Source organism: Gossypium arboreum, chromosome 6 (assembly GCF_025698485.1).
Source record: "Gossypium arboreum isolate Shixiya-1 chromosome 6, ASM2569848v2, whole genome shotgun sequence".
Taxonomy (NCBI): Eukaryota; Viridiplantae; Streptophyta; class Magnoliopsida; order Malvales; family Malvaceae; genus Gossypium; species Gossypium arboreum.
In genome coordinates, this window is record NC_069075.1 from 110,789,805 (window position 1) to 110,802,469 (window position 12,665).

The window sequence follows — 12,665 nt, forward strand, 5'->3', positions numbered from 1 at the left end:
ACCTTTTCCGAATTGTGGACGGATTTTCCACCAAAATTATAAAACTTTTTTGAAGCTCTATTTTTTAACAAATTTTTTTTTTGAATTTTTAAAATAATTTGAAAATGTTATGATTTTTTTAAAAATTAAGACTAAATAGAAAAGATTGAGCTCCAATTATTTAAAATTAGGATCAAATTAAAATAATATATAAATATTAATGGCCAAAATTATTATTATGTTACTTAGAAAATAGCCACGCCGTCCTTCCTTTAGGTATCTAACGTTTAAGTGACCAAAAAAACACAAATATTGAATACTTTAGTAATTAAATTATAATTTTTATAATTAAATGACCAAAAATAAAAATTTATGTATAATTAAGTGACTAAAATATAATTTATTTAATATAAACTCCGATTAGCAAAGAGGGCCTAAACCAAGTCTAATAACAATGCCACATCTCGGACCAGATTCACTCACTGCCAAGCCCGAGTTAGCCCACTTAGATAGGCCTATTTCCCTAACAAGAAAGAAAGAGAGAATCGGGTTCTCTTTACATCATTGCATGATTGCGGTTGCGTCGCACTGTAACCGGGAAAAAGGAAACGAATTTTTACTTTACGAAAAGAAATCTGGGTTTTGATTATTTACATCCATTATATCCAAAACAAAGGGAAGAAGTAACAAAAAAAAAAAAAAAAAGAATTGAAGAAATTATGGCAGAGAAACCACAACCAGTGAAAGTTTTATATTGTCCCATATGTTCTCTTCCAGCGGAGTACTGTGAATTCGGCCCTGATTTCGAAAAGTGTAAACCTTGGTTGATCAGCAACGCCCCTGACCTTTACCCACATCTCCTCAAAGGTTTTTTTTCCCCTCTATTTTTCTCTATATTAATTAGTTTGCATACTTGAGTTTTTTTTTTTTAATTTTAATCCCATGCCTTTCTGTCTGTTTGCCGATGACAAAGATATTAAAGAAGATGAAATTTTGTTTTTTTGTGGGCTTTTTTGGGGTTTAAATTTGATTTTTCTTGGAGATATTTTTCTGATATGAATTGATAAATGATTAAAAATTCTTTGCATTTTGCTACTAAATATACACACAAAAACATGTATGCTTAACGTCAATTGTTTTACTATGATTTTAACACCCTTCTATTTGTTTCCTTTTTCTTTTTCTTTTTTTTTTTTTAACTTTGCCTAAACTGTAATTGGAAGGATAAGAGAAGAAAGGCACTTTTTTGCTTTTTTTTTTTTTAATGTGAGTTTCATAGAGTAAGTTAATTAAAGATTTCTCTTTGATGTTCAGAGGCTAATGAAAAGGAGGGTGAGAAGGTTTCTGAACAGCTGCAATCAGTTGGTATTTCCTGTGCTGCTGAAGGGGCAGCATCTTCAGCTCCACCAGGTTTAAATGATCTTTATATGGAAATATAAATATATTTTATCACAAATAATTCGTTTAAAAAAGTTTTATTCATCTTTTTTTTCATTTTCACTGATCCAATGTTTGTTTTCAATTTTCAGGGAGCACAGTGTCATCTAAACAAGAAGATGTAAAACGTCTTCCTGGTGGAAAAATAAAGAAGAAAGTAAAGTTCCTTCTTTTTCAATTTTTTTCTCCTCAGGCATTATATGCTCATAATATTTATAGGGTGTTTTGAAGCTTTTGATTCCCAATGTTTAAAATTTAAATACCTTTCCATTAATTAGCTTAGGTAACCTGCAAGGATGAATGCTACAATATTTCATGGAACCAATTCTTCTGTTTCCTTTTCTTTTCTTTAATTTTTTGGTTATTGCTTGTGGATCTCTTACATACAAGGTTTGTTTATTATATGTGAGAATAACATATCTAGTCTTCCTAATTTTCCCCATTTTTTGTCAAATAAAAGGAGAAACAAGAAGTTGTCATTGAAAAGGTTGTACGTAATAGGCGCAAATGTATCACCATTGTGAAAGGATTGGATCTATTTGGTGAGTTGCATTCTCACATTTTTATCTTTTTCATCTATTTATTAGTTTTTTTCAGAACAAGTTAATTTTTTTAGGAGGAGTTGTTTTTCAGGAATTAAGCTTAGTGATGCTTCGAAAAAGCTTGGGAAGAAATTTGCCACCGGTGCATCAGTTGTTAAGGTGCGTCAAAGTCATCTTTACTTGTAGTTTTTTCATTCCATTATAGGTTCCTTTGTTTCTTACAAGCTTTTCAATGATTGTTTTCCTTTAGGGACCAACTGACAAGGAGCAAATTGATGTTCAAGGAGACATATCGTATGATATTGTGGAATATATTACAGAGACCTGGCCTGCTGTAATGTTTTCAATAATGTCACTTTACATTTTATTCAATATGAAAATGCTTCATATGAGAAATATGGAACAATGTTTGTTTATTTTCTTTGCCTTTACCATTAGAAAAGACATTACTCTGGTCTTACACATGGAAATACGTTTCAACATGAAACTCTCCAATTCTGAGTTATGTTTCTTTATTACCTTGAAAGTGAGGTTTTATTGTTCATTGTTAATGCTAAAACTTGATGAAATTTGATTATATTTGTTTGGTTGTATGTTTCATATTTGACTATTCGTACACCCTGATAAATTTAATGCATGCCTCCTTGCTGGAAAAGATGGCATTACCATCCGTTGGAGTCTTCTTATGATGCGTTACTATATTAAAATCATGTTCGGAAAAGGCAGCATTACCATTCTTTGTTGTTTCCTTTCAGGTACCTGAAACTGCCATTTTCTTCATCGAGGATGGGAAAAAGGTTCCCGCTGCTTGATGCTAGAACTTGGAGCCAGAGCAGGGGACTGGGTGGGATTTTAAAGCACATCGATGAGCCAGTTCCACTTTAATTGGACATAGCATCTATTCATCCGTAGTTGGATAATTTTCCCTAAACCTACTTCATACATAGCTCACTGGTTCTTGGATCATCATGTTACTGTTTTAATATTTTTGGGTTGCAGTATAATCTTTTTACATGTACGGAGTGTTTTTCTTTGATGGGGAAACACTTGAAGTTCATTTTCATGTGAATGACGATGGTATTACAGAAAGAAAGAGTAGATATATGGGAGAATATCATAGCACTTGAACATTATAACCAAGTGTTTTTGGTGTATAGGACAAAAATACGAGGTCTTTAAGATGAATTTTTTTTTGGTATTTTTATGCTTGTTTCATAATCTATGTTCGGTGTTCATGGCTATTCTTTCCAAAAATGTCATCTCTAAAAAAGAAAACTCACTGAAAAGGTTTTTATGATGAATATGAATTCGTTTTTCCAGTCTTTTGAACGCATGTAAAGTTCCCTCATCATACTGAGATAATTAGCAATGCTACTCAAAACAGATATTGAAGAGAGATGTATTAACTATTACTCATAGTGTAAGGACTGATCCTTTGCCTTATGCAAAGCATGCATGTTCTTTTTATCATGCCGAAACTGGATGGAATTGGTTAATTGCATGAGGATAAAGTATTAACATATCAATCAATCTGGGAAACTAAAAACATCATCACCTCCTTCGTGTTCCTCCAAATATAAGTCGGCTGGGTCTATGTCCTGGGGACGGTCATCTTCAAAAAGAAAAGGTGCAGCCTCTTTGATTTTCTCTGGCTTCCTATCGTTTGTCTCTATGACTGAGATTATCTTTTCCTTGATACGATCTTCAACGGTTTGCTTTCCGATCTCTTGAGACTGAGATAGTTCAAGAAGCAAGGAGCATTTGCTTCGGAACTTCACATCATTAGATGACAAGATGATGCCAGCAATTGAGCTTGCAAGGTCTGGGGCATAACTGCAAATCTGAAGTTTATGACTACAAGTTATATATGCGAACAATTACTTGATCTAATTTTCACAAAATTTAGTCATAAGAACCGGGCCATAAAACCATGAAAGTCAAGAAGAAAAAGGGAAAAAAAAAACATGATATTATTGATGAAGATGATGATGACGACGACATAGCTAACTTATAAACGTATATTCAACACGGCCCATTTCGCATTACGTTTCCTATCTAAATGAACATTTCAGAAATTGTACGTTAAAAGAGAGAATCAATGCCAACTTATAAACGGAAAGCAAACTTGAGAGGAGAGAAAGATTTGAAGGCCTACTGATGCCCAAGCACAAAGGTAAATCCTCTATAAGAATTAAATGGTCATGGAACATTGGTTATATATAAGGTTTACAGATTAAATAGGAAGTTAAGCCAAGTTAATCCGAGCATTAAGCTACCTCTGTTCCATTATAAGACGCATTTGAAACTTCGAAAGTAGATGCTTACCTTCACGGCATGTGCACTAAGAAGAAGTCCGGTGTGTTTCTCCTTCAAATCATCCAAGGCAAGTTTCACTCCCTTTTTAATAAGATGCCGGTCAGGTTGATATTTACATTTTCCAGGAAATGTTATGACCTTGGTAAAGTCAAGGAATATATTTAACATACAACATTTGAGAGACAAGAAATATGGGGCAAAGGTCAAGAACAAGGATTTGAATAGTAGAACATGGTGTTGGATATTGTTTATGATAGCAGTGTATCACCATATCTATATGAAGATAAGGGGGTAAACTTTCCCACTCTATCAGTGCATGGTCAACTTGATCCACAGCACTCACCAACGTTAACCCATAACTTCTCCAGTCAATGCTAGTCAATGCATTGAGGGATGCAATGGATACTGAACTTGGTGAGAAATCTTTAAAATGCAAAACCTGGAAAACAATGTTGTCAACCAAATCAACTTTATCAAACAAATTCAGAGAAAAAATTGATTACATTGTACCAACAAGTTGATGCAAATGAAAAGAGAAAAAAAAAAAAAAAAGGGGTTCTTTCTTTGAATTATTTAGGCACACTGTAGATAAGAACCTCTGTTTTGTTGCCGGATGACCTGAAGCAAAGAGATTCCGAATGTTCACTTATTGCAATTACTGCTTCCACAATTAGTCCGGGACTCCTATGGCTTTCCATGCTGCGTGCTACTCCACTACTGATCTTAAGTTTCTCCCTAGAAGGAAGTTATGCTTGTTAAAGGGATTGAAAACATGTAGCCGTAGTTTACTTACTCCTCGGATGTCTATAGCAACATGACTGAGCAGTAAATCATTTAAATTTCATAAAGGAAATCTACATTGGGATATAAGGTTAGACAATTAACACATTAAAATTAATAAATAGCATTATACCAGTACGAGCAACAACATCAAATAGAATTCAAACTTATTCCCTTCATTTTTGATGGATCGAGTAAGAAGAACTAAACAAAGTTCTTCTAAAGCTGAAGTAGAATAGATCAAGATGCAAGCACGTAATCCATGGCAGGATATCTAAAGAGATTAAAAGACCTGGCAGAACAGTTAAGGTGAAAGTATGAAATTTTTTAATGATGTCAAATGAGGTTGCTAATCTTCCCTTCTTGAAGCATTTGGAAAGAATAATGCTCCGTTAGATATTGCAATAAAAGAGAGAGGAAAGCACTCTGATGCATCACACCTGATCTAATTAATGTTTATAGGTTATAATAGATACAACTATCATGAGTAAGTTATTGAGAGGGAAAGATTTATGAGCACCGGAATTTGTAAGAACTAATAAGTATCCAAGTTTGGCACAGAATTTATGAATACAATTACTGGTTGTAAAAATAACCTTCAAATTTTGGTGAAAGGTAAAATATGCAAATCTCAAGTTGTTTGGTTCAAGGCTTCCAATTTTATGAACCCAAATCGCTTTTGCGTTAAGTATATCTAAATCAATAGTTCAATCACAGCACTTCAAAAAGTTTTTGCCAGTCCTAAAATCAAAAGATGTGCAGTAGCTTGAAAACAGAATACAGGGTATTCAGCTTATATTTTTACCTACTGCAGAAGCAAGAATCACATTTATTGTTTAAGCTATTTCTGTGCTTCAAAACATATTCTTCAAGGCCAGACTTTAGTCTTTCAACATTGGAGCTTGAAAAGTTCAAAGGGCTGCATTCATTAGGTAAAAAGACATTTTGACATCGCAACCCAGAAGCATCCCCTCGTTCAATCACCAGTTCAGCTGCTACACTCTGGGGAAAAAATTCCAACTCTATTAAAATTTACTTGATAGAGAATTTCCATAAAAATGCTGAATGAGATAAGTAAATAGAGAGCTATTTATCACTTAAAGTGGAATTGTTTTACAAAAATAATATATTTAAAATACCCTTTTAAGTTTTATCTAGAATTATCCGGACTAATATAAAATGTTACATGAAAGAATTTAAAATCATGAAATAAATACTTTTCAAAATTCAGTATTTACACTTGCCGAATAATATAAATATATTCAGCATTTAATTTTCAGTGACATACATAAAATTTTAATAATACAAATTCAGTATTTTTCTTCAGTTTATCAAACGAAAACTTGGTAAATATATGATTAACAAGGGGATGTTAATTGAACTAGAGAAAATTCATTCCTAACATCACTTGAAGAAGGTTACATAGCATCTCAGAAAATTGGTAGATTAATTTAGGTAGCTGGTCCTTTAGGATTTCAGAAAATTTCCCCTTCCTTCCAAACAATTTTCTTTATCTACCAAACACTTAAAATGAAGGGTAAGCATTCTGAAAAGGTTAGTTTCTTCAGATACTTTCAAAAAAGTTTCATTAAAATACAAATTTCGGACCATATCATTCTGTGTACAGATGAAAGGCATCAAAGTAGCAGTTGAACTTACGGGGATCTTTAGAATCAGCATCTGCAAAACCAAGAGATATGTGGACTTAGTAAATGGATAGTAATTTAGGGGAAAGAAAGGACAGAGAAGACCACAGACAATGAAATCCATACAAGTAAAAAAATGCACAACATACTTCATGATCCATGATTTCATGAGAAGACTCTTTAGAGGAAAACTTCCTAGGTTGACTTAGAAGATATGAATGACAGTCTTCTATAGAACCTTTCCCAAATACAGTCAGTTTTAAAATTCAAAAAAAAAAAAAAAAGAAAACCTTGATTAATTGTCAGTTATGTCCTTTTCAACTAGCTGGTTGCATACTGCATATGAATGCTGACAAACATTTCTTGTGTCCATCAGCTTATGTGAGATTCCTCCAGTGTTGTAAGAAGAGGTGTCTGGAAATGATTCCCTAGCAAAATGGTAATACAGTGGCAAAGGTGATATTTCTGACATCACCTTAGTTTTTTTATTTGATTTATCTGTGAAGTTATGGTTCTTTCTTTCTAATAGATTATCTATCAAGTTGATTCAAGTAATTAAGCTTTTTGGCTAGAAATAAACAAAGAATCTTGGATTTCTAAATTCTTAATAGGATCACCTATATTTGTTGAAGGATTCGGTGTATGCTAAAGTTGCACCAAAATCCACAGCCAAATACTCAAAAACTCTATTTGTATATACTATATTGTCATTCAAAAACTGTCAGTCAAATACTCAAAAACAAACCTTCTGAAAGTAGTGTTTGATATCGTTCAGCAAGGCATCAATAGTCTCAGAAATGGACAGACATACTTCGGTGCCACTGAAAACAAATAAATAAACAAATAAATAAGATCATAATGTTTTGTATCACCTAAGATCGGAGAAGTGTTTAAGTATGGCGCATACCTGAACTTGGCATCATTCTTAGGAATTGAAGGTAGCCTAGTCAGCCTTCTGGCAGAAACACTTCCTCTAAGATTTAAGTGATAATGATATATCTTATTATCACTAATGCCTGCAGCCAGACACAAAATTGACTTTATTAAATACATAACGAAGAATTTAACGGAAGGGACACACACACATACATATATGCATGTATATATATATTGTTTAATATGCTCTAACTGACGGAATAAATGGACAAATTTTAATATTAAAAAGAAAAAGAAGCATGCCTCTTGACTGCATTTCAGGCACTATAATAAGTTGCTCATCCAAATGAATTATTTAAATTTCAGATCATAAATACATATTAAAAAGCGTAATATAATTAAAGCAGAATTGAGTCATTGACAACCCTGTATTAATGCCTACACCTTAAGCAGCTAACAACTGACAGGCAATACGCATAACCTAGTGGTAACCACGTTAATCCTCCAAAAAGGAGATCCCTATTTCTAATTCCCTCTTCCCCTAACTGTAGTCAAAATCTAAGCTATTCAACCATGGATATTTGACTAGCAAGAAAAGAATACTGAGACACTAAACTTACTGGTAGTTTTGATGGAAATCAACCCATCTGCAGCAGAAGTCAAATAATCATGAACATAAATATTTATCGAGATCTTTGTATCTAGAATCAAATGAGCTCACCATCATCATCAGCCACTTACCCCACTTTTCCATTCCAATACCTTCTCTGTTGCACTAAAGGTCTTGAAACTCCTCCAAGCAACTACCGGTGCCCGTATCTGATACTGCTCATTAAGATACAAAATAAATAGATTTTTCTAGAAACAGTATCTATCATTTTATCCAAAATTCTGCCACAACAATTTATTTACAGTCTACAGATTTACCTTGCATGACCTAATCATTTTTAAAAGCTTATTTATGCTTTTGATGAACTCATTTGAAAGAAAACCAGCCAAAACCATACCATTTCAACTTCAAAATGACATGATTTCAATGCATATTTTCCAATTTAGAAATTACTTCCTATTTTTCCGAAAGATCGCGTCACAAAAATCAAAGTAAATAATTCTAATTATAGTTAGGCAAAAATTAAAGGAAGAATGAAAAGTACTCACTTGAAACTCGAATGATTGGAGGAGACCTCTTGAGAACGACTGATAATCGGCAAAGATCTTCGGACAAACGACATCTTTGAACAGCAGAAGAAATTAACTGACAATACAAAAAACGAAAGGAAATTAAAGAAAAAAAAGGAGATTAGAGTGGATTAACATATTATTATTAACAACAAAATATCAATAAGCTGAGTTCAGAAGCCTAATTTGAAGATTGAAATTGCAACTTACATGAATGCAGAGCTTCTGAACTGAAGAAATATCCATTTCAGTGAGAGAGACAAACAAAAACCACACTCGCGCTCTCTTCTACTCTTATAGGTCACTGCTACTGCCCTCCAGAAATTGAATTTTAAATTTGGTTAAAATATGTCATTAGTCCCTGTACTCTTTATAAATTTGAAATGTAGTCCCTGTACTTTTATTTCTAGAAATTTAGCTCTCTACTTTTCAGATTTTAATATTTAAGTCTAACTGTTATTATTGTTAAATTTATTTTGTTAAATCAAAATTCATTACAACGTCATTTTTGTAGCTACGTAGTTATAAAGTGAGTATTTTTTATATTTCAAAATATCACACTAACAAATTTAACAAAAGATTTTAACAATGTTAATAATTGGACATTAATTTTGAAATCTAAAAATAGAGGAGCTAAATTCATGAAAATAAAGCACAGAGACTTTCTAATTTGTGAAGAGTATAGGCACCCTTATGACAAATTTTTAAACCTTTAAATTTTGGGGAAAATAATTTAGAAAACGTGTTTAAAATTTCAAATATTTGGGCCTGGGTAGGAGATTTGGGCTGTCAAGGCTTAGGTACGGTCTTGCCCAGTCATTAATTTAATTTTATAAAATTGTTATTTATTATTTTTAAATATCAATTAAGAGATTTCTTTTTGTGGAATTAAAAAACCTAACACTAACTCATTAAATAATCATCCAAATTTTAGTGTATTTTTCTTTTGAAGAAGGAGAATAATAAGGAAGATATCGTTGAAAGTTTTCAAAAAGTCAAGATAAAATGCAATTAAATAAATATTTCGATATGCCAAATCTTTTAAGGAATTATGCACAAAATAAGAGGAAGTTGAGAGGTAATGAAAAGATAAGGGTGAGGGAGAATATTTCAAACGTTCCTAAGTGCGAAAGCACATGTATGTTCACCATCTCTTGCACAATAGGTAAAGCCAAAATTAAGAATGTTATATGTGATCTAAGAGCTTCTATAAATATATGTGATTATCTATATTCATATTTAATTATTGAATCATTAAAAGTTGATTGAATCTAAATTTAGTTGGCATTGTCATTGGTATTGTTACCAATACAGGAGAATATGAGTTCGAGTGCGTTAAAGTGCATTATCCTCCTATTTAAGAGTTGGGGAGGGATTTTAGACATTGTATCAAAAAACAAAGATTAAGAATCATGATGCTACGTATGAAAGGAAGTAAAAATAGACAAATACCTCGTGAAAATCTAACTACCTCGTGAAAATCTAACTCTTAAAGGATTTAAAAAAGTTTAGCACTTCAAAAGAGATCAAAATCATCTAGCTTTAGATATAGATGCATCCTTTAACTCGACGCAATTAAATAGACAAATACAAAGAGTAACGTCTAACCGAAGACGTTAAATAAATGCATTTACAGATAAGCAACTTTATGGTCTAAGTGTTTTTATTGCATTGCATGTTTAGTTTTGAGTTCCTTGGAATTTTTTATATTTAGTTTCAAGCCTTTTTTTTTAATTTTTTTTTTATTATATAAGACCAATTAGGAAGAATGTTAGAGTAACAGTTAAAGTAAAAGAAAGTTAGTTAGTTTGTTGGTTATTAGTTAACTAGCAGTTAGTCTGTTAAGGAAGTTACAGTTCACTACTATAAATGTATGTATCAGCTCTACGTAATATACAATGAAGTTTCTATGTTCATACAGTTATACAATCTTTAGTATAATTCAGCATGGTATTAGATGTCCAGGTCCTCATGGGGTTGATGCTTTAAGTTCCTAGTTAATTTCATGGATCCAATATCAAGTCCGTCTGCTATCTAATCCCCTGCTCCCATAATGGCTTCTAATCTCACCGATGCTGTTGTTGATAGTCGGTTCTTCTCCACCAAGAAAATTAGCGTTCTTCTTGATGATTCCAACTATCTTTTATGACGGCAACAGGTTCTTTTGGCAGTCAAGACCTATAAGCTTCAAAGCTTTCTTGATTTACATTCTACTCCACCTCTTCAAATGGTTCCAAGCGAAGATGGCATGCTTTAAGAGAACATTGAGTTTACTAGGTTTGAACAGCAAGATAGTGCCCTTGCCTCATAGCTTCTATCTTCGGCAAGTCAAGCTGTACTTCCTCATCTCATTGGTCTAGACACAAGTGCACAAATTTGGAACGCTATTGTGTCCCTATATGGCAGTAAAATTACCTCTCGGCTAATGTTTTATCATCGGGCCTTGCACTTACAACGCAAGGGTGATCTTACTATGAGAGAATTCTTGATGAAGGTTAAGTCCTACTATGATAGTCTTGCTAACTGTGGAGAGATTATCAGTGAACATGAGCACGTTACTGCGATTCTCAATGGGCTACCACCTGAGTATGAGTCTGTCATCTCAATCATTGTAGCTAGTCAACTTCTTTACAGTGTTCAGAGTGTCACAACCATGTTAATTGATACTGAAGCTCGACAACAAGTCACAATGGCTGAGGTTCCTAGTTCTGTCAATTTAGTTTCTCAACAATCTGTAGACTTAGTTAGCAACAATTCACCACCAGCTTATCGTCCCTCCACTTCTCAAGGTTGCTAGTGTGGTCGTTCTTCTGGGCGTGTTCAATGCTCGTTGTATGGTAAAACGGGACATTTATTTGATCATTGTTACCACAAGTTTGATGCTTCTTACAATAGTATTGGCTACTGGCCACTACCACAGGCAAACATGTGCATGTATGAACCTGGCCCATCTCCTTAGGCACCACCTTTTGTACCTTTACTGCCCTCTATGCTTCCAACTCCTCAGTCAGGATGGTCCTATCCATCAGTTCCTACACTTAACTGGGCGAACCCTTTTATGGGCAGCTCCTTGCAACATACTAGTACACCTACTCCAACTACCTCATAGTTTAATGCTTTTCTGACCACAACTAAAACTGTAGGTGACAACGCCTGGTACCCTAACTCTGGGGCGACACATCACCTTACTCACTCGGTTGCTTCCTTCGGTGATAGTCCCTCTCATAATGGGCCAAGTAAGGTATATGTTGGAAATGGTAATGCTCTCTCTGTCCTATGTTCTGGTCAATTATCTTTGCTTACTATAACACGACTGCTTTACATGAAATCTCTATTGTTTGCACATGGAATAACCAAAAACTTGCTCTATGTGTCTAAATTTACAAGAGATAACTAGGTAATATTTGAGTTTCTTCCTACACAGTGCTAGGTGAGTGATTTGAGAACCAAGGAGGTGCTTCTTCAAGGCTCGGTGCATCATGGACTGTACAAAATACATTTAAAAGATGTTGCCAGGAATGGCCAAGCTGCTGGCACAGCTCACTGTCTTACAGCTAGTGCATCTGTCCCTCTAAGTGTGTGGCATTCTAGATTAGGGCATCCTTGTAAAAATACACCGCTCAAGGCTTTACTACATTGTAATGTGTCATTCGATGCCAATAAAGAATCATTTACTTGTGTTGCATGTCACCTAGGAAAGGAACACAAGCTACCATTCTCCAATTCAAAGACTAAGTATTCTGCACCTCTGTAACTAGTGGTAGCAGATGTTTGGGGACCAGCCCTAGTTATTTCCAATGGGTTTCGTTACTATGTGGCCTTCACTGATGCATACACCAAATACACATGAGTCTATTTTTTGCGCAAGAAGTTAGAGGTTCTTACTGTGTTTCCACATTTCCACAGGCTG

General features: G+C 33.8%; 2 protein-coding genes and 1 pseudogene across 2 annotated transcripts; 1 reads left to right on the top strand and 2 right to left on the bottom strand.

Annotated features, from left to right (window-relative positions):
- The first annotated feature begins 497 nt into the window (after positions 1-497).
- Positions 498-3,176, top strand: LOC108479738 (translation machinery-associated protein 22). Its single transcript, XM_017782499.2, has 7 exons — positions 498-846; positions 1,294-1,389; positions 1,509-1,573; positions 1,877-1,958; positions 2,050-2,117; positions 2,209-2,292; positions 2,714-3,176. Exons 1-7 carry the CDS (start codon positions 699-701, stop codon positions 2,768-2,770), a joined length of 600 nt encoding a protein of 199 aa, XP_017637988.1. The 5' UTR covers positions 498-698; the 3' UTR covers positions 2,771-3,176.
- A 167-nt stretch (positions 3,177-3,343) lies between these two features.
- On the bottom strand, positions 3,344-8,239 carry LOC108479736 (type 2 DNA topoisomerase 6 subunit B-like; the record flags this gene model as incomplete). Its single annotated transcript, XM_017782496.2, has 9 exons — positions 3,344-3,799; positions 4,284-4,413; positions 4,520-4,713; positions 4,871-5,009; positions 5,860-6,056; positions 6,714-6,734; positions 7,446-7,521; positions 7,608-7,716; positions 8,197-8,239. Coding segments are annotated over 9 exons (1,224 nt in total), but the record flags the coding sequence as incomplete, so codon positions are not given.
- LOC108483659 (type 2 DNA topoisomerase 6 subunit B-like) lies at positions 7,874-9,068 on the bottom strand (annotated as a pseudogene).
- Between the last annotated feature and the right edge of the window lie 3,597 nt (positions 9,069-12,665).